Source organism: Acanthochromis polyacanthus, chromosome 12 (assembly GCF_021347895.1).
Source record: "Acanthochromis polyacanthus isolate Apoly-LR-REF ecotype Palm Island chromosome 12, KAUST_Apoly_ChrSc, whole genome shotgun sequence".
Taxonomy (NCBI): domain Eukaryota; kingdom Metazoa; phylum Chordata; class Actinopteri; family Pomacentridae; genus Acanthochromis; species Acanthochromis polyacanthus.
The window spans coordinates 20,603,972-20,630,398 of NC_067124.1; the positions used below are offsets into that span (position 1 = coordinate 20,603,972).

The 26,427-nt window shown below is 39.5% G+C and overlaps 1 protein-coding gene across 1 annotated transcript in view; it reads left to right on the top strand.

The window, feature by feature from the left end:
* grik3 (glutamate ionotropic receptor kainate type subunit 3) overlaps positions 1–26,427 on the top strand; it is a 93,895-nt gene that overhangs the window by 56,381 nt on the left and 11,087 nt on the right. The window contains exons 4-12 of the mRNA XM_051956737.1: positions 22–203; positions 2,831–2,884; positions 5,898–6,068; positions 7,337–7,480; positions 11,380–11,487; positions 13,417–13,530; positions 16,068–16,271; positions 22,439–22,662; positions 26,231–26,349. Coding sequence (XP_051812697.1) covers positions 22–203; positions 2,831–2,884; positions 5,898–6,068; positions 7,337–7,480; positions 11,380–11,487; positions 13,417–13,530; positions 16,068–16,271; positions 22,439–22,662; positions 26,231–26,349 — 1,320 coding nt within the window. The remainder of the gene's footprint in view (positions 1–21; positions 204–2,830; positions 2,885–5,897; positions 6,069–7,336; positions 7,481–11,379; positions 11,488–13,416; positions 13,531–16,067; positions 16,272–22,438; positions 22,663–26,230; positions 26,350–26,427) is intronic.

A 26,427-nucleotide genomic window follows, 5' to 3' on the forward strand; every position in this document is an offset into this window, starting at 1 on the left:
GCTATTTCTTGTCTTTAAAAGGTCTTATAAGACTACAGGAGCTGATAATGGCCCCATCCAGGTACAACATCCGACTAAAGATCCGTCAGCTTCCTCTCGACACACAGGACACGAGGCCCCTTCTCAAAGAAATGAAGAGAAGCAGGGAGTTCCGCATCATCTTTGACTGCAGTCATCACATGGCTGCGCAGATTTTGAAACAGGTTAGTGTGAGGCTGTTATAGATGCACGTACTGTCAGATGTTCAAATAAAAGCATATGCTACTGTTCCACACTGCTTTCGCTGATACCAGTTAATTCTCTGATCTGTTACGATAGCCTGCAACAGCCCACCTTCAAAGTGAGCCAACGAGTATCCAGCATTAGATTTCGAGTCGAAAATTAATCCAAATATACTTTTAGACCCATCGAGGATATATTATAGAGTTTTTCTATTTTGTAATCATAAGCAGAAACAGTCTTTGTGTTCTTTTGTTTGTTTGTTTTTTGGTTTTGCCAGTTGAATATTTACAAAGATGACAAAAAATGAATTTCTCTCATGCTGTTTTTCCATAAAAATCTATTTACACAATCTGATTCTGTTAGCTACTGTCTTAACTACCAACACAAGAATGAGATCCATCATGTTTCATAATTGAAACTATCTATATGTGTGTTTTGATATAAATGATTGTCAGTCAACAAAGAGCTGTCAGTGTGATGATGGGAGTAGAGGATGTGTAGGTGGTCTGATGCTCCATAGATGTCAGGAACATGCTGGTGGATCCCCCCTGCATTCAGTTTGCTGTCAGCATCTGTTAGCATGTTTACCAAATGCATCATCTCCTCCAAAGTTATTTAAATAACTCAGTCCTGTCTAGTTATTGAGATTTAAGGTGACATATACTTGCTCGTGGCCATTCTGCACATCTTGCGTTAAGAAATCAGCGTCTTCTTGACAAGTGGTGAGAAAGAGCTTTCAGGCAAAAAGGCTCCAGACAGTTCTCTTCCATGACTGAAGCGACCAACGCTTTTAGATATAAATATGGGAAAAGAAGCGAGTCTTGTGCACCATTCATCACTGACTGCTTTTTGTGCAGCACTGGTCACTTAAACTCCCAAATGTGCATCTGTGAATGCTTGTGCTGCTCAGTACAGTACAGACCCGGACTGTGTTTTCTTCCAACGCCTTCTAGATAAAATCAAATTGTGAGGATTTACTTTATTAAGAATTTATTCGACACAACAGGGCCATTTTGCCTGTCCATCACAGTCATTCAATGTAGATTAGGGGAGAACTAATGATTACATTCATTATTGATTACTCTGCAATTAATGCTTGGGCTGAAAAATGTCACCAATGATGTTGGTATTTGATAAGACGGAGCCAGCAAATGCAGGGCATTGTTGTTTAAAAATGTAACTAAAAATTACCTGATTAAATTAATGTTGATTATCATTTTCCATATAAGATACAGCTGACAAGCAGGTTCGAACCCAGAACCTTGCAAGCAAATGCATCACCGTGCTCCCAAAGTACTCGAATAAAAATATCTGAAAAAAATTATGTGTAATCGTCAAGTCCAACATTTGGAATGTATTCAAAAATGGATATTTTATCATATCTATTGTCTGCAGACCTACAGAATCTTAATATTGCACACTGCTCCACTGACCAATATACCAAACGACTGCTTCAATCTAAGACAGTAAATAGAGGCATTGAATTTATGTGTAATGAGACTTGCTTTAGATTCCCCCTCCTACAATATAGATGTAACTGAATTTTAAAAGGGTTTGAACGTCATTGCTGATGCACTGTATTATGTCCTTGGGATCTTTCCATTGCCATGCCATGATCCTTAACATGTTCGGTCCTGTCTTTGCTCTGACAAGTTCACTTGCACTCAAGGTGCCTCTGCCAACTTATAGTCCTTCTCACACTGGACAGGAAAAAATGGGAGAAAAAATGTGCACTACTGCATTTTTCAAATTATATTTTAAAAGGACTAACTTTGTCCTTGTTTGTCAAATGTTCTTGTTAATAATTTCAAAATTTTGGCCCTGTTAATGATGGAACTGGGGACATTTAGAAGCTTACCAAAAACATAAAATAGAATAAAGAGGCTGATGAAGACTAGAAAAGCTAGCAAAATTATGGCTTATCATTGTGCAGCAATGAAAAAAAACAAAAAGTAAAAATGGCATTCACTAATGAAAACTCCTGCTTACAATATAAAACATGAAACAAAGTTTCAATGTCATGTATTTGGCTTTGTCTATAGACGCGGAAGCAAATTTGCCTCCACACCACATAAGCTTAACATCTTATTTACATAACCTTGGCGTTTTTTCACAACAGATGGTACAATTAAATGGGAAGCATAGTCGCCATGGGAATGTGGTGCCTTTGAATGTAGATGGAGAGAAACAAGTGGCAGTGATGGAGTGTTTGGATACGAGGCAAAGATTACCAGGCTCTTTTGATTGAAGGCGCTCTTCTCTGCCTGGATAACATCACATGCCCCGAGCCATTCCAAAACCATTTAAATGCATAGAAAAGCATCAAGTACAGTTGCCATTCGGTAATTCTGCGGACCACATATGGTGCAGAAATCCGAGCAAGTGATGGCAGAATCATGCCCACAAAATGAACAGCATGTCAGTCACTGTGCTCATTAAAACCTCGGCATTTTGAAATTTATAGATAAAAGTCTTTGTACACTCCTTCAGCACTGTTTGTTCTGACGGTGCTGTTGATTCTTTAAAAAAAAAAAAAAAAAAAAAAATCTATCTTGTGTCTGCTCATTCACACCTTTCTTTCCCATCTTCTGTCTCTGTATCCTTCCAGGCCCAGACCATGGGGATGATGACAGAGTATTACCACTATATCTTCACCACTCTGGTAATGTAGCATGCTTGTTAATGCAAATAGAGTCTCGTTTGTTCTCATCTCCCCACCACTTGAGTTTTTGATGAATAGTGGCTAATTGCCAATGGAGTTTGGATCCAGGCCATAGCATCAATTTTGTTTGAGAAGCCAGAGGCATAATGTAGACTTCGGTTTGCTGTAGTAAACACTCTGCTTTATAGTCAAAATCAACAGAAGCCTTTGAAAAACACAAAACAACAGATTGAGATTCAACACTGAATGTGACTTCCAACTTAGAAAAGTAAACTAAAAAATCGTCCTCTATGAGCTCTTCCAGGAAATGTTATTAATATGGTGAATAAATCAAATTTGAATAAATAACTGAAAACACGCAAAATGTGAGTGAAATGCAAGCACCCCATCAGCAACATTAAAATATGTGAATCTTAACCTGATATCTCTCAATCAGCAACAGCCACAATCAGCCACAAATGAATTACTGATTCCAGACCCTAATCAGGGTTGATTAAGTGAACATGAGTTAAATATAACAAATTTTTTTTTTTGAAGGAAATGAGAAACAACTGCTGCTTTTCATAGCATATACCTGTAGTTGGTATAGTGAAGAAGTCACATGGTATGAAATAATCCCACCAAAACCAAACCAGAAATGACTTGACAACAGTGAGATCCTTCCATTTGTCTGTGTCCTACTCTGTCTCATAGAAATTTTGTTCATATACTGTATTACTAAATTGTTTTTCCCAACTCCATTGTGGTGGAAATGTAATCACTGACTGGATTATGTTCAGAGGCAACATTTAATGGATGAATAAAAAATTAATAAAGCGCTGCATTTACTTACTGTGCCAGTGTCACATTTGGAGTAGCTTAGGGCCAAAATACTGAGACTGACTAAAACAATTATGGATGACCATATAATTAATATTTACACGTTAAAATAACTTGTTTTTTTTATACTATCACGCATGTTTAACCGAGGTGTGTAACTGCCTACAACCCATCTTGAGCATCTTAAGCTCTCACTCTGGGAAAAAAATGATCTCGTCTGACTAGCACAAGCAGACCCAGCAGGGAGCCATTGCTGCTCTCCGCTGCGACCCTGGCTATCTGGGTGACAAACAGACTGAATGGGAATGAATACCAGCATGTTGTGTGCTGTTCCTTTCACTCTCTGTTATTGTCTCCGTTTCTGCCTCTCTTGTGCACTCACACTCACTGTCTCTCCAGACTTGGCCCGTCTGCTGTGATAATGCAACATGACATAGAGGTCCAGGCATGATGTGTGTCATCTTTCACGCTCGACAGCGTGGCAACGACATCGCTCTGCCATGTGTCATGTTTGCGTAGCATGTTTATTGCTTTAATGGGGGAATCTAAAACTCCTTTTTATTGCTCGTGCGCCGGCTTCTGTGTGTAAGTGTGACCGTTCCCCGCAGTTTGTGCGGCAAGATACTTACTCGAGGATTAACTTAAAAATTTTCATTTGATACGATTTTCTGCAGCAACAATATTTTTCACATGAAGGCGGTATATCTTTATAGAATCAGAATGGGGTATCTATCTAAAGCTGCAATATGCTGTCATATTGATAGACACACCATTAAGAAGATTATACCTGGTGGCTTGATTTGATCCAGAATGATGAATACTTGCATGGTGTACATGGCAATACAATTTCCTCTCGATGGAATCCACTGATGTCTGTGTTTTATCTTCTGAGGTGAAGGAAACGCCAACTTATTAGAGCGTGAAAAGGCAACAGCAGAGTACTATGGGGTAATAACTTCCTTGTCCTTTGAAATTAGCCTGTCATAGCTCTCGACTTGCCGTAGCCCTCTCTGAGAACCTAAAGCTAAGAACTTTATTATATTTGCCACCACCACCACATTTCTGTATGCGCTCAGAAATATTGCTGCGTGTTCTCTGGGTGAAGATTTCAGTGTAATGCTAGTGTAAGATACTATTGTGTTTGTGTTACTCGTGTGTGTACAAGGGAGCACTGTGGGAAAAAAGTGAACTTGTAATTGGAACAAGCTGCTTTTCTGACTCCCCAAAATGCCTGAACAGAAATGAGGATGTCACAAAAGATGAATTGTATTAAACAAACAATTCTGTCCCAGTTAGTTTGTATTCCTAACTTCAAAGCTAAGAAACCTGTAACCTGATCTATTTTACTAAGCGTTTCTGAATGTCATATAGAACAACAGCGATTTACTTTGATCTCCCTGTGTAAAAGAAAAGCACTGTACTGCATCCTAGTGGGAAAGAGAGAAAAAGAGGAGAGATATTTCAGTGACTTACGACGACCGTTCTTTAGTAAGTGTCTTACACGCTCTCATTCCCCCAGCACTAACCCCACAGGGTGCTAATGAAATATCTATGTTCATCCAAATGTCTTTTCCAAGCCCCCTGGCCCATTCCGACACGACATGTGTCAACATGTGACTTCACACTTCAGCTACAATGGCTGCCCCAGAAATTACAGTGGCTCAAATTGAATTGCTTTTTGCTTAGAAGTTGCCAAGGGATTCTAAGTGTTGAATTATTAATGTAATCCAACAGAATGGGTGTGTTTCTCTCTTGCTCTTTAATTTTTGTGAGGCACGAACATGAATAAGAATCTTCCCAAATAAAACAACTGCACTATTAGTGAGTCCCCCCCCCCCCAAGATTGTGATTGAGAATGGCAAACTATATCATGAGCTTGTACCTTCTGCAGTGCATTTTATTATTACGTAGATACAAAAACAATAACAATTTGTCAATTCTAAAAGGATCTGCCAGCAATGACTCTGCCACCAGAGCCTTTTTAGAATTCATTTATAACACAGACATGGCTAGTGCTTAAATCTCCTGATTCGCCGTTGAAAAGTATTGTATTTCTCTATTCTTTCACTTTAATATACTCATTAATCAACTGCTGTGTTTTTCTCTTTATGTCAGGAGAAATAATGTAACAAATGTGCCCAGTGCTACCACACTAAATAAGAACCCATCTTTTATTACTTCTGTCTCCCCAAAGGACCTGATGGCCATCGACTTGGAGCCGTATCGCTTCTGTGGCGTCAACATGACCGGCTTCCGCATTCTTAATGTGGACAATCCTCAGGTTTCATCTATTGTGGAGAAATGGTCAATGGAAAGACAGATACCACCTAAACCTGACTCCGGCCTGCTGGAGGGAATCATGACGGTATGGTTTATTACTCCGTGCCACATTTAATGTCAAATCTTAAAATGCCAACATAAATAGAAAACGTGTGTAAGATTCTGTCATATATATCTAGTATGGCTTTAGCTCTTGGTAAGGAATAGTTTTAACCCCAATGAAGCAGTAATAAATAGTTTTACCTCAGCAATAACAAGTACATAACCTTCTTTATTAGGTGCAACTTTAACAGCTCACTCTCTCAGGCTAGGAGTCAAGCATGAACAAAACAGCTACAGATTAAATGCTGAATAGGAAAGATGAATATTTCCGTTCATTTTAAAAGTGGTATGGCCGCAGGTACTTTATATATTTATAAAAGAAAAAGTCCTGAGATTTTGTTCGCTTCAATGCCATCTGTTATCTTGTCTGTTATATTTGTGACAAAAAAATAAATAAAAAATCCTTCAGCTGCGTGAATAACAATGCACTAAATCATTTAGGTATAAATGTGACCTCAGAAACAACACCCTGGCGAGCCATTTTTTAAATTATTTTAATTATCACTCAATGCAATTGAGTAGCTGAGGATACAATGAGCAAAGATCCCTGAACCTGAGTGACTGAAAAGGAGAAAAATACCGCCTTGTCTGGGAAAAAATAAAATAAAATCTTCCTTCTGCTCTGGCATGCTGACAGCAGGATCAGAATAGCACAATGTGATGAATAATGCTTTCAAAGTTGCAGACATGAGTGATATAACGTTGTGAAGATCATTTATAAAGCGCTCTCGCAATGAATATCCTCTGAACGCTCTGAAGTCCCCTTGCACGTTTTTATTTGCCGTTCAAATGCATCCCTTCATGGCCATCCTCGTTCATATATGGAGTTTATAATGGTTCATGCACCATTGTCTCAGTATATTTCCAGGAAAATAATAGCAGCTTTTGCTTCCTCAACTAGCCCACACAGTCCAGAATTCATCTCAGTACAATTCCTTGGGATCAGTTCGAGCAGGATGTTCAAAGCATGAATGCGCTACCAAAAAATCTACAGTCACTATATTTATTTTTTACTGTACTTTAGTTAGGAGTGTCAACCAGTCAAAACAAGGGTTTGTATTGAATTATTAATCAAAAACCACACCAGATGCTCCTATGTCATATATAATTGAAACTTTACTTCTCAGTGTCATAGGGATGACATAAGAAAAAAAAGAATAGATCTCTTGGTTTGGAGCTTCATGTATCACTGTGAATGAAGGACTAATTGTGACTCACTTCAGCTAAAATAATGTTCACCCCTTATTCCAGACAGATGCAGCTCTGACCTATGATGCAGTCCACATTGTATCCGTTTCCTACCAGCATGCTCCACAGATGACGGTAAACTCACTGCAGTGCCACCGCCACAAACCCTGGAGATTTGGAGGACGCTTCATGAGTTTCATCAAAGAGGTGATGGGGCACCTTTGGCCTGTTGCTATTTGATTTAGGTTATTTATATTGGTACATACTGACTGAATGGTGAATGAGACAACAGGAGTGGCGTGAAGACCATGTAGTCATTGGGGACTTAGATATTTACCCAGCAAATCAATCATATCCACATACAAAGTGAGCCAAGTCTTGATAGACACATCAAAGCAATGTTGTTGTCAGCTTTATAAATTCTCTCTATTCATAACCTATTTTCCAGAAAGCATGTACTGTAACCTTTTGAAAGCACAACTTGTGTAATCGGCTTTTATTTCATCTAACATGAGAGTCTGACAGTGCCTCAGAATACAAAAACAAGCCTGTGCAAAATGGCAGATTAAAAGTGCGCAGAAATGCTACTGCTTGTATCTTGATTTGTTCCAACTGCAAAATCATTCGTATTTGTCTTGGGTGTGGTTTGGAAGTGTTAAAAATGACAGGAATTCCATTTGCTTCCCACCCCCCATATAATTACTCACATTATTGCGAAATTAAATCATTAACCTCCGAGACCTACTGTGTTTTACGCATTCTATGCCCTCTAATCAGGATCCATCATCTGTGGGAACTGGGCAGATCTAAAGCCTGTTTTCATCCATTTTTCTTTAGCAAAATGGATGATAACTTATCATCCACGGTTTGAACCACCAAAGCTTTTTTGTCTTTCCTATTAAGCTCGGGGATAATTGTTAATCACCACGGTTGGTATTTTACATTCACATTTGTGACCAGTTTGTTCGTTTTCTAATGGTGATCTCTCAGGTTTTACTGTGATGACAGTGAGGGAGAGTGTCTCTGTAGATCTCCTGATCCCTACTCACTCATTCATAGCATAGCAGCATCCCTCTCAATCAGGATGCCACAATGCGTCTATACAGTGTCACCCCCCTTATTGTCATGCTAAAGAGCAAGACTGCCACAACACTGAGGCCCCGGGGCCAAAGTCAGAGTAGGTTGCCATTGTGGCTTAGCTGGCCACCTTCAAATGTCACAAATTTCTGTGCTTAGCCTCTCATGAGAGAAGTGAGGAAACAATAGGTAAGCAGGCTCTTACATACTGTAGGTTCACTGACCTGCACCTTCACCTCAAGGGTACAGAGAGAAAGTTTGCGTCTTTTTATGTAGTCTATCCGGTTGACTAGAAGAATGCAGGGTGACCTATTACTGGGATACATGGCATCAGTGGCTACTCCCACTCCAGTCTTGTGTACCAGGATGTCAGAAGCTCAGTGCAGGACCTGGCTTGCAGCCTTGTTCAGTGATGAGAAGAGGGAGAATTATGACTCTAAAAGAAAATTTGTAGAACCTTTTTCTGCCCTGAAAGTGTGGGTGTGTAAGAGGTTACTATGGCCACAGCTTGTAGCTTTTCCAAAGGTTTCCTTCACCAGCAGATAGCATCCTTGAATGAGAAATTGACAGTTGTTACTGTATTTCTAGTAGGCCGTTCAAAAAAAAAAAAAATCCCTGCATCTGCTTAACTTAAAAGACTTACTGAATGAGTTATGTGGAATGAGGCCTTAGGTTTTTGAACCAGGCTTGTTTAGTGCATAGAAGCAATAGCTTGGAAAATCCAAACTGAATCTCCATGTAATCTCCTATCTCCATGTTAGGAGATACAGGAGAATCAGTTTGGTATTGGGTGAATTGAATCGCATTTCCCTCCTGGGAAAGTTTGGTACGACCAATCATAGCACGGGAGGCAGGAGTTAATGCTGCGTCATCTTCAGCGCCTGGATTACCCATAAAACACCTGCGCACCTCCCGTAACCAAACAAACATGAACAAAGTTATTCCTAACACCGCTAATCGTTCAGAAGGAGTCTTTTGTTGCGTAGCCTTTTCAAAAATAAGTGTTGTACTTGAGAGTACCCCATGTATTCGCAGATTTTTGTGACAAAAACGGCAGTAATAATTTACCGCGGCTGCATGCCATTGTTGTTTGGACTACATGGACTTCAAGGTCGATTTGTTTGTGCGTCACATCCGTGTTACGTTGATTGGTTCTTTCTCGTTCAAGCTGCATTCGTTAGCCCCTCCTTTTTGAAATCGTCTCGTATCATCACAATGCCAGACTGCCTTTATTTGTATTTATATTAATACATAAATAAAGTCAGTCTGGATTTTCCAGGCAATAGAAGCAACATTTTTTGGTGTGTGATTTGGCAAACTGAGGGGCAAGTCAGGTGAAGTCCTCACATTTATTATACTATTTATAAATCTGCATTATTAAAGTGAATGTTACATTATTACTGATGGTGAGCATTGAAATGAACAAGTGGTATCACCTTAGTTGAGAAAAAGCTAATTTCCCCCTTCTCTTCTGCTCACAGTTTGACTGTTTGATCAATGCTGTTTTTACATGCAACTCTGATTGTTTGTCAAATATGCAAAAAACAGTATTGCATATAACTCACAACCAAAAAGATTCTATTGTGTATGTTTGAAACTTGTTAAAAAAAAAAAACAGCATCGTATGAAGATGTATTATAAGCAGACATGTGTTCTTGACTTAAGGCAATATTATGACATTTTATTGTCCTTATACCAACATACTTTAGTGCATGGTTAGAAATGCACAAACTCAGGCCTGATTTACGTTTACTCAAGACACGAGTGTGACATGTTCTGAAGGTCGAATAGGCCCTGCGGATGTGATATGACTGAGGCATTTATGTCACTCTCTGAATTAAAGCTGTTTGAACATGCCACCCACCTCGATGGCAACAGGCCAGAGGGAATGAGGTAGGAGAGGGTTTGGAAAAGGAGAGTGCCACACATTTCTCCTTGAAGCTTCCATCTTCTCACAACAAATTCTGGCAAGCTACCGGCTGGACAGACAGCTACAGCCTGTAGGGGTTGTCACAGTTTTGATTTTAAATATCAGGAAAAATGCTGCAGCCCAACACACAAGGATTGATTACCCCATTGTACCAAGACCTATTAAAGAGGCAGTGTTTGCATCGCAGACTGTGACTGAATTAAAGTGACACCAATAGCCAATTAAAATAATCTTTGCATGACATTTTGAAAAATGGATTCTCCCACAATGACTGAACTTGCAATACAAATGCAAAAGATAAAACTAAAACAGACAAGGACAGTGACAACCAACAGACTTAGTTTCATCAGTGCTGAAAGATGGCTGACTCCGTTAGCGCGAGTTTGAAAAGGACAGGATTGTACCCTAACACAGACCGTCATGTGCCAGTCTTTGCCTGTGCACACGTCTGTGGAGGTGGCGGGTATCAGGGAATCATAATAGGGGGCAGTTATATGTCGTCCCCCCCCCCCCTCGTGGGGAATCAAGCAAAAGGAAATGGTTGTTAATTAACTCCGTAGTCTGGAGGGAAAATGTGTTGGAGGCGTTGAGATGTAAAATGTAATTAAAAAAGGAAATACAGCCTGTACGGTTCATGTTTGTACTTCTGGTCTGTGCGTGTGTGGGTGTGAATTTGCTCTCAGTGAAAGATAAAGTGTGTTGTGTTGACAGGACTTATACATTTCTCTGTCTTAACTTGTTTCTTTTTTTTTTATTGTGTCAGAATACATTGTAAAATTGTCAACATACAGTATATAAACAGAACAATGCTTGTGGCAAACAAGTAGATAAACAACACAATGGAATGTCATGCAACAGCACCACACTTATGAACTGAATGATCTCCAGAGCTAAATTCAAACCTTTTATCCAATCTTACTGGACAACGAATGAGGATTATTACTTGAAAATTTAGAAGCACTTGCAGGATGATATTAATGCTGTTGTAGAGGTGTTTAGTTAGTTATATGCAGTATTTCAAATTACATAAATAAGGTTTGTAATACAGATTCTTTTTCTATGGATATAGGGATAAATATGTGAATATATTATCTTTCAGTCCCACTGGGATGGTCTTACGGGGAGACTGTCCTTTAACAAGACAACTGGTCTACGCACAGACTTCGACCTGGACATCGTCAGTCTAAAGGAGGACGGGCTTGAAAAGGTATCTTTAAGAAATTATCAATGGGTTCTATGCAAAGATAGAATAAAAGAACAATGGCAACTGTGATGAGTATGCCATAAAAAAAAAAATTACAAAACACAAAACAAAAAAAAACAAATTACTGATTTCAAAATGCGTCTCAGATTTTCCTTGATGTGAAACAGATAATGCAAATTTGACAGTATCATTTACCTCCTAACAAGGAAGCAAATTGCCTGTTTCAACATAAGCATAAGTTAGTGGATCATAAAGCAAATTGGATTAGGGTACACATTAGGGTGTTAATTGCCGCCTCTCTTAATGATAATTTGAGGTGATGCCCAAAATGCTGTTTGGTGGTAATGAACTGTATAAACATGTTTTACAAAAGAGGGGGGGAAACAAACTAAACGGTTGGTATTGTGAAACTTATTTTATTATACTGGAAGGCCTACGGACTACTACAGCTATTCTCTCCTAAAGGGCTTTCATACATTATGAATATATCAAATAGGGATAAGTCTCATTATGACTTCCTCAAGTACTCCCTAAAGGCTCAAGACTATATAATAGCAGGGGCTTTTCAGCTTGTAACCCTTCTGTTCAAGAACTGAGCTTGTAACACGGCAGCTTTGAAATTATTCCCCTTCTCCCTTTCACTGGCATCTTATCCTGCATGTGGTCAATTAAGTTGAAGCACAGTCATCTTGCAAAAGTATTTGATGCCATATTAGCGCGTGCTCATTGTGCCTCTGACAAATCCTACGCTAAAGCATGTTAGCGTTGATCCAGCAGCGTGCCGTAGATTGCTGGATTTTTTTTTTTTGTATATCCGTGGAATCGGCTTTGACTGTTTGAGCCTGTTAAGATGTGGACTTTTTTTTCCTCAACTAATCCATTGTAATTGAATATTAGCCTAAGTTTGAGTTCATGTTGGAATTATGTACAGGTTTTCAGAGTGCCACTTTCACTCAACGCCAGGATGCTCAGGAGGGTGAAGCAAATGCAATGCTCTCTGTGTGGTTGCATGAGTAAATAACTTTTGAATTAAGTCTTTTGTTAATCGTGTTTAATGAATTGGGCTAATTGTAATTGGGTACAATTAGAAAGAATTTTGCAAAGCGGAAAGCATTCAGATATTTTTAAATCTCTCTCCTGGAGTCCTCTTTGGTTGTGTGACAAGCTGTAACTAATGTGCTTTTCAAATTAGAGCATATGCCTCTCTCTGGATTAGGCAGGGAGGACATTAACAGACGTTTTTTCGTGCTTTTCTGTAGGGGGGGTTGTATGTCTTTAAATGGATCTACCTCAAGCACAAACCCCACTGAATTTTAAAATCTGTATCTGTAGTGATAGAGAAAGAGGGAAGGATGGGAGGAGGGTTTGGTGGCGGGCTCGACTTGCAAACAGCGATTGTTACCGACAGCCACAGGACTATTTGTGCTAATGACATGCTCCGGAGTGTCTCTCTACAATATGCAGAGAGTTTTGCCGGAGGGCTTCTTGCATGTATAACTCTTTTATTTGTTCAAATCTCTTGGCTTATCTTACTGACACTGCAAAGCAAAATTACTTTCACAATGCAATCCCACTAACCCCATGCTGTATATTCATTCAAATGAAGTGTAAGCTTTTTGCAGCATTTGCTATTTTTAAGTGTCTGACTAATCTAATTGCAATTCATTGTCTTAATATACAATTCCTCCAATGATTGTAGTTTCAATTTGCCCCTCATGCTTGATTTCGTCCAAGACGTACACTTAACTACCCCCTGCTTTCTGGAACACCCCGGCCTGCTGATAAAAGGTGACTCAGCTAATCATCTAATGCAGCTGGAGATGTGTTCAACCTGGCACTAATGTGGGAGGATGGTTGGCGGGGGAGTCTGCTGAGGTCAGAGTCCACCAGCAAACACACAACACTTAGCTACACACTTTTCATCTTCCACAGGTAGGGAAGTGGAGTGCGTCGGGAGGTCTTAACATCACAGAAGTGCCGAAGCGAAAAGGGATGAACATCACTGATTCCCTGGCTAACCGCTCCCTTGTCATCACCACTATCCTGGTAGGTCGCCTGTGTAGCCAGGCATAAAAGATGTCCCCACCCCTCCTGTCCCCACAGTTTTCTGCTGGATAAAAAAATTGAAATCCGACCTTCACGTCTTCAGCTCTTTGTTGTGCTGTTCATTGCAATATGGAAAGCATCAGCAATGTTTTACTCTTTGACTGACACATAAGTATTTTGCCAAATCTACATAGCACTGTCTAACAAATCATTAAATACCCGCAATCCTGCATATATGTAACTAGATACAGATTTGAGAAGCTATTGAGCAAAAGGATATATTATTGAGTCTTCCTGAGATTCCGTGTATTAATTACATGTTCTGAGGGAAATGACAATGTGATCCCTCCCCCAGATTCACATCACATTCATTTGTTTCCCCAATTGTATGTATTTATTACTGCCACTGACTGTTGGGGTCTTTTCTGAGCTATCAGGGAGGTACAGGCACAGATGTCCCCTGTAAAGTCCTTCAGGACAGATAGACAAGTTAGAGTGCTAAACCCTGTTATTATGCCTGTATTAGACTACAGAGCAGTAATTAAGACAAGTGAGGTCAAGGTGGGCCGCAATTACTGCCTATCAGGTGCTATCTATGTTAATTCTGTCTCAAAGATGAGACACTGAACAAGGATTTAAGTGGTGTAATGCTGAACTTGCTGTACTGGTAAATAACAGTGGTAAGCAGTTTAATGTCAGAAGTGTTGTGTAGATTTGTTTCTGAAGAACTGTTCCAACTGCACTTCACGTTTCCACAAATATTTGGGATCATTTTTATCTGAAAACATATTTCTGGCATATTCCTTCATTTGCCGTTTCTTTGAATCATTAGTTTAAGCTCATAAAGCAAACTATTTTCAAATTGCAGAAGCGAGCTTCAGCTTTAATATCAATCTACCCTTTTAGTGTAATGACACTGCATCAAACTGATTCCAGTGATGCATGAACAAGACGTCTGACGGTTTTATAGTGATAACTTTGGAGAAGAGATTAAGACACTTAATGTGTTTTTCCCCTTACATTAATTGTTTGCACTCCATTGCCTGTAATGTCTCTGCGCAGGCCCACCTTCCTCCTTTTTTTTTTCCTGTTTTGCACGCCCATGCTGCGACTGCGAGGTTAGAACTGGTATAAACACTTTGATTTGAGTCCAAACCTTAGGGAATAGCAAGAATTGGAAGGCTAGAAACAGATGGTAATGACTTTCTCCCTTAACACGCAAACTTTTTATCAAGTTAATTGGACAACTTGAGCAAAGTTTGTGCCTAAGCACTCGCTCTCTAAATGCATTGTGATCAAGTATTCACATCTTGTTTATTTAAGCGGCAATCCTAATTTTAATGTCCAAGTGGCTTCATATTATGATAGACAGTCATTGCACTTCCCCCCCCCTATTTAGTCTATTTAATTTAGAATTTATTGTATAAATTACAGCCTTCTTGATGCAAGGCTTGTTTGAGGCCATTCTTTACAGAAAACTTGCCTCCACTAACAATGCATCTGTGTCCACATGCCACCAAAACACAACTAGTGCTTTTGTTTCCCCCACCTACACCTACACCAGCTCTGCCTTCCCCTATAAAAATGATTTCCAGAAGAAATAAAAAAAGTACCATAACTGAATATTTTCTCCTCTTTGACTGCGTCTTTTTCCCTCGTGCCACACAAGTAGTTGAAAAAAAAAAAAAGCACACACAAAGCATGGGGTCACCTTCATAAGAGAATCAATTACTCTGCCTCTGAGCTCAGTTTGTAAATTATACATCTGGCTTTTGGAGGCAATAAATTGTATTACAGCTTTTGCATAAATGGACCAACATGTTTTGAAATGCACAGCAGGATATGCAAGTCTATCTGGCAGCGAAACGGTAACAGGCACTAAATAAAGGAAATCATTTATGAGCAATTCTGTATTTGTCGTTGTCACTGCAGGCTTTAGCTCCGTTGCTCTCCCTTGGAGGTTGGTGACAATTGATGAAGGCAGCATCGTGGGCATGTTCCATTTCACTGCTGCATTCTGTTCCTAATCAAGCTTTTATACAGCTCAAATTATGAGCAGCCAGGCAGGATATTACAGGCCAGTAAAGAGTGTCAGTTACCTGACCATAAAATGAACCGACCTGTGCACCAGTTATATAGGTCAGTGCACAGCAGTGTGTGGGAGACAGTGGATTTAGTTAGCTCAACACTGCAGGCACATTCATAGTATAAACATTCCATCTGTGTGCATTGCTGTTACTACAGACACACAGGATACAGCTTTGCAATATAAAAGACATTTACTTACATTGCGATCTTAATTTAGCTCAAGTCTCCTTTCGTTATTACATCAATGTAAGGAAAAACCTCAGCCTTCTTTCATATTTTAACACTGCCTGTATCCGCATCCTGAACTCGAATCTGCTGTCACTGCCTGTTAAATGCAACAGCAGCTCGTCAGTTCAGATCACTTTGCTTCAATTAGGTGCACGTGCTGAAACAAATTGAAAAAGCTGACCTCACCATTGCTTTTCATTTGATCTTTTGGGTTTGTGCAGGAGGAGCCATATGTCATGCTTAAGAAGTCTGACAAGGCGCTGGTTGGGAACGACCAATTCGAAGGATTCTGCATTGACTTGCTAAAAGAGCTGGCCAACATCCTGGGCTTCACATACGAGATCCGTCTGGTTCCCGATGAGAAATATGGCTCTCAGGATGAAAAGGGCCAGTGGAATGGCATGATTAGGGAACTTATAGAACATGTAAGTTTGACTTTATTGCGTCTCTTTTTTGCTTCCTTGCCCGACATTACCTAAGAATATTTCACTCTGCTAGTGTGCAGTAAATGTGGATCCAGCAGTTGGTTAATTAAGCTCAGCATAAGGATTATAAAAGAACTAGCCACGCTCCGTCTAATTGTTACAAAATATGCATACAAGTGCATATAAACCTCACTAGTTAACACAGTATGGTTTGTTTTTAAGAGGTGCAAATGACAAATTCAACATTTTACAGGGAATATGTGCTGGTGTATTTCTTAGCTGGGAGCAGTTGCCAGGCAACCAGCAACAAAGTTAAATGTCAGTTTTAAGGCACTGCAAAGGGAGGTTTTGTTACCTTTGGTGCTGTTAGTTGTTTCCCCCCCGTTTCCTTTCTTTGTGTCAAGGTAAGCTAACCCACTGCTAGGTGCAGCTACCCGTTTATTGTTGAGGCATCATTTTGTCTTCGAGCCCTTAGCAGGAAAGTGAATGAGCGTTTTTCCTATTGTCAAGTTACTCGTTTAATATCCGCTGCATCTCTGCAATTATGTAGCTCCCCAGACTGTTAAAAGTGTATTGCATCATCATGCAGACTTACAAAAGCATGTCATTGAACTGAATTCCAGGTTATGTCCTCCACGCGGACAGTGATATAGTTATGATTGAGTACAAGTCAGGAAAAGCCTGCAAAACTGTCAGTTACATTTATGGCACAATTATGTCAAGGTTGCCTAAAAGTTACAAGTGCATTGATGCCATTCAGTGAGACAAACCACTCCCTTCAGCCAGCCCTACCGGAGGTCTAGGATGAGCGTGTAATACTGCATACATTGTAAGGATTCTGGGGAACACACCTCAATCATTTTTCTGAGGGATAGTGGAAATCGCAGCCGTCTGAGTCAAACTCAAAGCCTCGGTGGCCATGAAACAGCCTCACATCAAGTGATGGTGGCAATTCTCTGCTGGCATTTCATAAGTGTCCCTGTCAGTGCTCTCACTTTGTCCTCAGCCACATCAGGTCAGCGCTGTACTCAGCTGAAAACTTGTAATAGCTTAAGTGGCATTTAGTGCAGGGAATTGTATGGCAGGAGTCAATGGCTTGGTGCTGAAAGGGTTGGAAAAGGTGGGCTCCCTCTGCAGCACTTTATTTCTCTGTCCAAGCTTTTTGCTGGATCCATGTTGATAACAATAACCTTTAGAGGAACAAATGGATTACCAAAGGCAGGGACTGCTGGCACGAAATGGAGATGCATGACTCCACCATTAACCAGCGCATATGGTATCTGTATTAGTCTTTTCTTTGGTTTCAAAGGGAGAAGATGCAGGTGGCCACAGAGAGTCTGGTAATTAGCTTACAGGCAAAAAAAGATTGTTCTGTTGGTGTTTGTGACATAAGGTTTACATGTGTTTTTGCAAAGATGTAGCATCTGGTGATTGGGACCTCTGCACTGAGCTTAAATATAAGCACAAGCTGTTGAACACATACATATACATAATAATGTCTAGCTCGATTTTATTTTGGATTAGAGCTTTAGACAGAGAGAAATTCTTGCGCAGCACAGAAGCAGGACTAAACATGTGAATTTAAACATGAATTTTTACCCTTTCATGCATGTTCCTTTTAGAAATTGGAGCAGAAGTGGAGACTAGAATCTATACTTCTAGTATTTGCTTTTACTGCTTATTGTCACATTACCAAATGTGCAAGATGATTTCTTTGTCGATTTTTTTTTTGTCGGTTCTTTTTCGTGGGCCAGTGCTTTTCTTACCCTGTTGGTATAAATAAGCTGAGCATGATTCAGCAGACCTGAAACATAAAGTTTAAGGCCAGCTCAAGAGATCTGACCCTGAGATAATATAAGATACATATTTCTTAAGAGAAAAGTAGACCCCAAACTACTGTGCTGCATTTTTCCTAACTTGGCCAGGGCTTGTGATGTATTGTGCAGTAGGTTTTCCACCCCCCAATTTTTTTTTTTCCAAAAAATATTGTATGTATGAATTGCATTAATTGTGAACACCTTATACAAGAAGATAGAGAAAATAGTTTGTCTTATTTACTGTCAATTCAGTTTGAATTTATAATTATTTTGGATTAACCAGTTAAAAACAGATTGCCATGTATTTTTAACACAGATAGATAAGCTAAACTAAGTTTACTGGGGATGTGTGCCTTTACTTAAAAAGGGATATAGTGGTAGATAAGGCCTGAAGTAGAAAACGGTTGGTTTTAGCTGATAAAATGGTCCTGAGACACAAGGCCCATACATTCATGCTATCAGCTCACTTCCTGTACCCTCATAAATCATCACTGCATTACAAAATTGCACAGAACCCTTTGACTGACACCTTTTTAAGAGAACAACAATGGGCTTTATTAAAATCAGTTGTAAGCTTTCAGCCATGCCTGTAGCTCATCAAGCTTTTCACACAGAAAAGGAGACATGACAGAAATAGAGTAAAATTCCGTGATGCACATGTGAACATTTGACTCTTTATGTTTAAATATGGAAATCACAGTATTATGTGATTTACTTTTCATGTAAGTGAAGCTTCTGAATGAGAAAGCACAATGTTGCCAAGTGCAATGATTTAGCATTGTGCAAGTGAGTAGTCACAAAGCTCATTGCGGTGCCAAAGGGCATTGTTTGGAAGGTGCTAAATGATGCAACAGGCCTTGTTAAACTTGATTTAGTCACAATAGATGATCATTTTAATCATGCTGTGATGCAAATGTTAATGGAGTCCTTAACACATAATTTGTGTCTGTCATGCCAATTAATCTTCGCTTCGACAGAAACACTGGAAGGTTATAGCCAACCCGCATCCCCTTTGTCTACATAGATAGTCAGTTAGATTTATGTCTGAAAGAAGTTGTTACTCCAGTGGTAACACACATATTTTGCATTTTTATGATTATTTAAACATCCATCTATCTATCTGTTGTCTATATACCACCTATCTCAGCTCACCTAACTCATTTAGAGTTACCAGTTATATTCAGAATGTTTTTGGACTGCCGGAGAAAGCCGGAATACCCGGAGAAAACCCACAAATGCATAGGGAGAACATGCAAATTCCATGCAGAAAGATCCCGTGACGTGAACCGATGATCTTCTAGCTGCCAGGCAAAAATGCTAACCACTGTGCAGCCCATCATTTAAACACTATTTGTTAATTGCGTGCAATTAACAAATAATTTGGCTTACAAGTGGATGAACAAGTGTGATTCTGATCCATATCTGACACAGGGGGATGTCTTGGTAGTGAATGTGACTGAGTGACCCATAGCTGCAAGGACAAACGTTCACCTGTCAGAATCGTTAGAGCACGTCTGTCCTACAAATTGCCTTTGAGTAAATCAGTTACAGGCCACAATACAATGAATCTACAGTTTACGCAAAGCAGCTAATTGTTGATAACACACTATACACTTCATAATTACCATTTGCAAAATTTTGATGCGAGACTACATTATACGAGGGTCCATAGTATCTATACTGTTACGTGTTATCTGCACATTAATGTCACCATGCGCATTTATCCTCCGCCAAGAGTTGCTGTAATTGCATGTACCAGTGGCCAATCAGACAATTTTAAATTCCCTCAGCAGCCCTAAAGCAAACATTGTTGTCTGTTATCTGTGGTGAACATTGCATCGTTCAGCAGAGTGCTTAACGCCTGAAACGCATTCTAAAGAAAAAATGAGCATTTCCACCTGCTCTAAATGTTCAGAAAAGGAACAGAAAGATAAACATGGCGACGCTATATGTACTTTACAATATAAGTGCAATGCAATCCTTATATCGGCATTCATTTTACAAAAACAAAGAAGAAAATATAGCTCAGATTAACAATGTGTTGTGCTCAGTGTATATTGAGTAGATTGAAAATATGTAGATCATATTAGTAACTTCATTAATCCTGGAGGCTGTTGTCAGGGGACGAGGGCCAGAGGGAGAACACCACTAAGCACACCATCTGCAAACCAAGATAACACCAAGCCATGTTGCACATAGCGGGACACTATCAGGTTATCTTGCTTGTGCCCAGTTTGTGTGCCTAAGCAGAAAAGCAGAACAAGGACATGCGGCATGTATATTAGCCCACCATAGGGATCCCTGGAATGCATGCTGGTCGATCTTACGGCTGAGTGGCAGGTTGGTTCAAAGCTGCAGTCGGCAGCAGAGAACAGGGGGAGCAGTATGTGTCGAACAAAATTTGAATAGTTCAAGAGAGACAGCAGACACACAGCAGGGTTCGCTGGTTTTCCCATCTTTCTACCTCTTGAAAGGCCACTGTATATTTAGCCACCATGATGTGGACCACAGGAGCACGTAATCTGTGGCGCCACACGCAAAGTGGAAGTGTTTTCTTCCAGAACTTTGTTTACTGGATATGTGGTAGTTATCAAATGAATCAGAGGGAAGAACTGTCTGAGACTGAAAAAGTTTAATTCCTGTTGAGAATTGCCAGAGGGTCTGTAGCAGAGAATTTGGAATTTAAAAAGTACGCTTTCAGATGTAAACACAACAACAACAGATCACAGAAAAGGCTATAGAATACATTGGTTCACAAAGAGAGAGCAGGGCATGGGTACATCATTCAGCTCCCTTTCTTTTCATTTTATTAGGGTGGCGTGTGTTTATGCAAATTAAATTCCTGTAGGTCTAGTGGTTTTGCAGAAAGTTCCAAAACAAACATGAGAACTTATTTTACTCTGTGAAAATGCTGTACGATGTAGTTCTGTATGAACGAGCCCTGTTCCTCTCCTATTGCCCAGTGTGTAGGATGTAAAGAAAGCCCCCCTTTTGTGAGTTGTGTCGTCTCTTAAAGAAAAGAGGTATTGGAGCGTGAACCAAGCAGCTGGTTTCATTAACCTCCTGTCCAGCCATGGTGCAGGGGAGCTGCTGAGGCCGCCAATATAAATGGTAGCCTTCTGAATATGTAGTCATACATAAATATAATAGGTGACTGCAACTTCTGCTGTCATGCTCAGCTGTGTTGCTATATGGTGTCATATGTCATTGTAGTGACACTAATAGCTTTATAAATGGGAACTCATCTCATACATTGGAGCAATGTCTGTACTTTTTCCCAAAAGGCATCATTGAAGAACAGAAAAATATCACATTCACCTCATCATTTTGGATGAGAATGTCACAGAGATATATATTATTGTATGTTTCCATACTAGGGATAGATTATTGGCCTGACCTATTGTTGTATCTGATACCTTGTCAATTATCGGTGTCGTTATTTGCAAATTATAGATAAATCAAAAGTGCTACTTCAGGTCTGATGCAGCGTCTTTTCTCTGTCTGTAGTCACCCTGTTATGTCAGAAATGCCACGCAAGCATACGCTGCGAAAACTGAACAAGAAACACAAGCAGTTGCCACAAACCAGGAAATTTGCCACTCTCACAGTGGTAAAGGCTACGCTAACGCCTAGTAGCTACGTAAGGAGGCAACCACAAATTACCCTGAAACTAAATCTGAGAAAACAATAATTAACAATGCTTTAGGACCTTAATGGGCAATGAAAGGGATAAAACAGTGAAATGTTAAGAAAACAGAACAGCCGACGTGACTGCAGGAGACAAATCAATCTCAGTCGAGTGCACACAAACGGAGGAGGGTGTCTTAATTGAATCGCTCCTATTTCTATTTTACATATTCAGTTATAGTCACCCTTATTATGAAGAGTCTAATTATAAATGACAGGTTCCCTACTATTACATGCTGTTAAATCATTACATGTAATGTATCTCGGCTCAAAATATCCGTTACCTTTCTCAAGCACCAATAATCATTAGTGTTAGTGACAGGAAACCCATATCAGCTGATCCCCATTCCACACATTAAATATTAATATATTATTGGCTGTTGAATGTATTTGTTTATCACTTTCAATGATAATCAGTGTATTATAGACATTTTATGCAAAACAAATAATGCTAACTTCATGGTTAGTGCTGGAAGAATAGAAAATGGATCACACGCTACTTTCATCTCTTCACTTTAGCACCACACCACATTTTAATGTTGAGGTAATAGCATTGTTACCCTAACAGCTACCCTGCTAGCTTGATTAAAAGTTTGCCAATATCAAAATAGAAATTAGACTCAATTATCATTTACTATTTTTTTGTTTGTTTTGCCACTACAGAGAGCAGACTTGGCAGTGGCTCCTCTCACCATCACCTACATGCGTGAAAAGGTCATCGACTTCTCCAAGCCCTTCATGAGCATGGGCATCAGCATCTTGTATCGCAAACCCAACGCCACCAACAACGGCTTCTTCTCATTCCTGAACCCCATGACTCCCGATATCTGGGTCTACATCCTGCTGGCCTACCTGGGCGTTAGCTGTGTCCTTTTTGTCATTGCCAGGTAAGTGCAGAAGTTACTTGGTATTTGTCCTATCAGTCCTTCAACAGACAGTAATTTACTCTCTTATCATTACAGGCTGAGGTTCGAGTTCACAAGCGAGTTCATCCTACTGTGTTAGCTGTAGGTAGTGATCAAGGCAGTTATGTCTGCATGCAGCCCAGCAGTGGGAGGAGGAATATAGAAAGCCTCCATTTGAGTCGCAAAGTCTTGTCAAATGTGCAATTTCTTGTTTCCTGTGTCGTGTCTTTGGGATTGGTAATTCAGCTTTAAATGACCTTTTAAATAGAGAAAATTATGCTCAAGTTAAAAAAAAAAAAAAAGAATAACTCATCTATCATGTTCAGTAGTACAAAAAGAAATAAAAATATACACACCTGATATGAAATTAAAATCGAAAATTGCAGAAGCTATTTATAGTTGATCATCAGCATTCACATATATTATAAATAATGGAATTCTTGGCTTTAATAAGTCAGTCACTATTATGATGGATGAAGATTAGCTGTTTGATTGGGTGAATAGCATCTTACTTGTAATTTGCAGGGTTTTTTTTCTTTTTGGTCATGAATGCGATGAATATCCTTTTAGTATCATTGTCTGTATTTCCTGCTGCTTCGCATGCAAAGTGGTGCTCGAGGAAGTTCTAGAGAAGCGGCCGTTGAAAGGAGTTCTCGGGCTGGAGAGCAAACAGCTGCACTCCTCTATCCTAATTCGTTGTAGTGAGACCAAACAAATTCTGGAGTGGCTTCACATGAGTACAAAATCATCTTAAATTGTTGCATTAGTCTTTTGGAGGCTGGCCTAGATAGCTGAAAGGTTGCATCCCTATAAGTGCATCACGGTCAAAAACGGTCATTTTAAATAGTGGACAAGGGTGTCACTGTACCATCAGCAGTATCAGGCAGAGAACTCTTTGCCTTGGACTTTGAAAAGCATGAAAGATTCTACCTTGGATGGGCATTGATGCTCATTGATGCCCATATACAGGCAAAGCTGAGCAACTGTTTCTACATAAAGATATTACAGTTTATATTATATTGATCATTTTCTTATTCTTAACAAATCCCACAAAAAGAGCAAAAACTGAGACCAGTATCTTGTGGGGTAAAGCATATGTTTTACATCTATTACGCTGCGGATATTGAACTGAATTTAAAAAACAAAATTCCAATTTTATTTCTTCTTAAATGACTGAGCTCAACTATTTGTTGCTAATTGGAAACCTGCTGTAATCTGCATTTCCTCAACATAATTTATAACTGATTGTATGACACGTTTGACTGAGTAAGCTTTGCTTCTGTTGTCTAAATTTTGTTACTGAATATAAGCAGACCTGTTCTTCAATATTTCAAACTGAAATAACTCACATGTAAATTATTATTAGAGTGTTTATTTGAGTGTGTAAATAAATGTAATATAATAACTGACAATATTGAAACTCAGCGGGCAGTTAATGTTGTGAAAGCACAGAGGAGTAAGTGCAAATTCAGTATTGTATTTTTTAAATCCAAAATGAAACCTTTGCTTTACGCTATGTGTTTTGATGCCAAGCTGTTTCCAGATCACATCCCTATGTGTAGGCTGTGGTATTGTTAGCACGTGGTCTGCAGCAAGCGTATGACTCTGCTTGACGGCACAACCTCTTTAGAAATTACCAGAGAAACCAGCAGTATTGAATCAGCGCCACGCATAAATTGCACTCAAAGTAATGAAAAAAGACTTTGCCTTTCCCCCTGTCATCTGTGTGTCCTGTTTAAGTCTCGCTCCTGTGTATTTTGGCTACATAGTCCCTCCTATTTTCTGTGCTTCTCCACTGTGACATACAACCACAGCTTTCAACTTGTCATTAACGTAAAACAAATAACACCAAAGAGATTCATTAAAATGCTTGGGAGTGCCGCATTTGTACAACAGCTGACCGTGGCCTCTCTGATGTCTGCAAATGTTGTTAAGGGGCAGATGGGTTAGGAATGTTAATAGAAACACTCTCGGATGGAAACACTCGTGAGTGTATTTGACAGTAATAATTTAAGTCCACAAGAAAAAAAAAAACTCTTCAACGCTGGGCAAAAATAACAATGTCCATCAGTTCAGATGTCTGAGTGTGTTACTAAGATGAGAAACATTTGAACGATGCCTGGAAAAGACTCCACTCACTGTTTCATGATTAACCATCTGTCCTGTTCCGTGTCTGATTGAAGTAGACTGCAGACATATTAGAAAATATTTTTACAGCATGTCTTTAGTTGAGTGATCTTTTGAACAATATATATTTCAATTAATAAAATCTCTCTTGATTATTCACAGTATATTCATCACATGAAAAATATGCACAAGAGAATTCACCATAGTAGGTTCCAGTGGATCTGTATTTTTAAGTTATGTCGATATCTAATTAAAGTAGCAGATATGCCATGTTTCAAGGAAATTAGTAGGATTTTTTGAAATATGGTATATCTGGAGACCGAAGCAAACAATTATAACACTCGAAATAAAGGCCCAAAGACGATTTGTTCACGTTATATAAATACATTTTAAAAGAAGAAAGTAATGACATTTAGCATGTTTTATCGCAGCATCTGCCTGTGAAATGCTATGAAGCAATGCTATGAGCAGTGGAGGGATGCTTGCTTTATTGTTTCATGTGACTTTAAGAGGAGTCTTTATTCCTCCTATTCTCAAACATGACATTTCATACCCCCTGAAGAATTTGATTTTGGTGCCTCATTGGTCACCTTTAACTACAAAGCATGTTGGCAAAATATAAGAGGATTTTCAAAGTAAGGCCAAGGTAAGGCCAGTTGATTCAAAAATGTTTTGACGTGACATTTGATAGTAGATTGACAAAGTTTGTATACTTCTGTAACCAAAACTACTGCATGTAAACTAAATTTGTGTACGGATGGCCACCTTATTCCTCTGATGTTGCACTATTTAGTGTGTTTTGTGTGAACAGCTGATCAAAGGGCTCCGTGTAATGTCAAAATTTGTCACGGATGGTAGTGAATGCACGAACATAAATAAATGAATAATTCAAACAACCCTTCGACGTCAAGATCTTCTGAACCTTTGGGTGTTTTTCAACTCATTGTTTTAGCGCTGACAAGTTTAATGTTTGAGTTTACTTTTTCTGTGTGTCACTCTTACTTATAGCCACTGGCATCTGTACTTAGCAACAACAAAAAAGAAGCTCTGACAAACTGTAAACTGGAAATGTAAAATTCTGTCATGCAAAATGGCAGATAAAGGATCATCAGTTGTGATGTTCAGAGCTTGTTCTGCTACCAGAGTGGCCAGGAAATCAATTAAGGCTGCTTTAAGTACTGCCTGTAGAGCTACTGTCCTAATGCAGTCGTCAATAGTTTTGTTATTCCACACCAAGAATGGAGCTCTAGAATGGTTGCATCTCTCAGAATAGCTCTCAAGCTAATGCGATTCAGTTTCTGAAATACTTCTTGGAGGAGTGTTGTTCAAGCCGGATAAAGAAAAGATCATTCCTGCATTTTCTCAGATCTCATAACCGGGAAAGATTTAAAAACACCCTCTCAACTTCCTCTCCCGATCCCAGGTTCAGCCCGTACGAATGGTACGACGCCCATCCTTGTAATCCCGGATCAGATGTAGTGGAGAACAACTTCACCCTCCTCAACAGCTTCTGGTTTGGAGTCGGTTCCTTAATGCAACAAGGTATGGAGGCGCGCACATCCTGTTCCCTGTCAAAAACAATAACATCACCCCCTACCCCCATCCCCTCTTTTCCTCTTC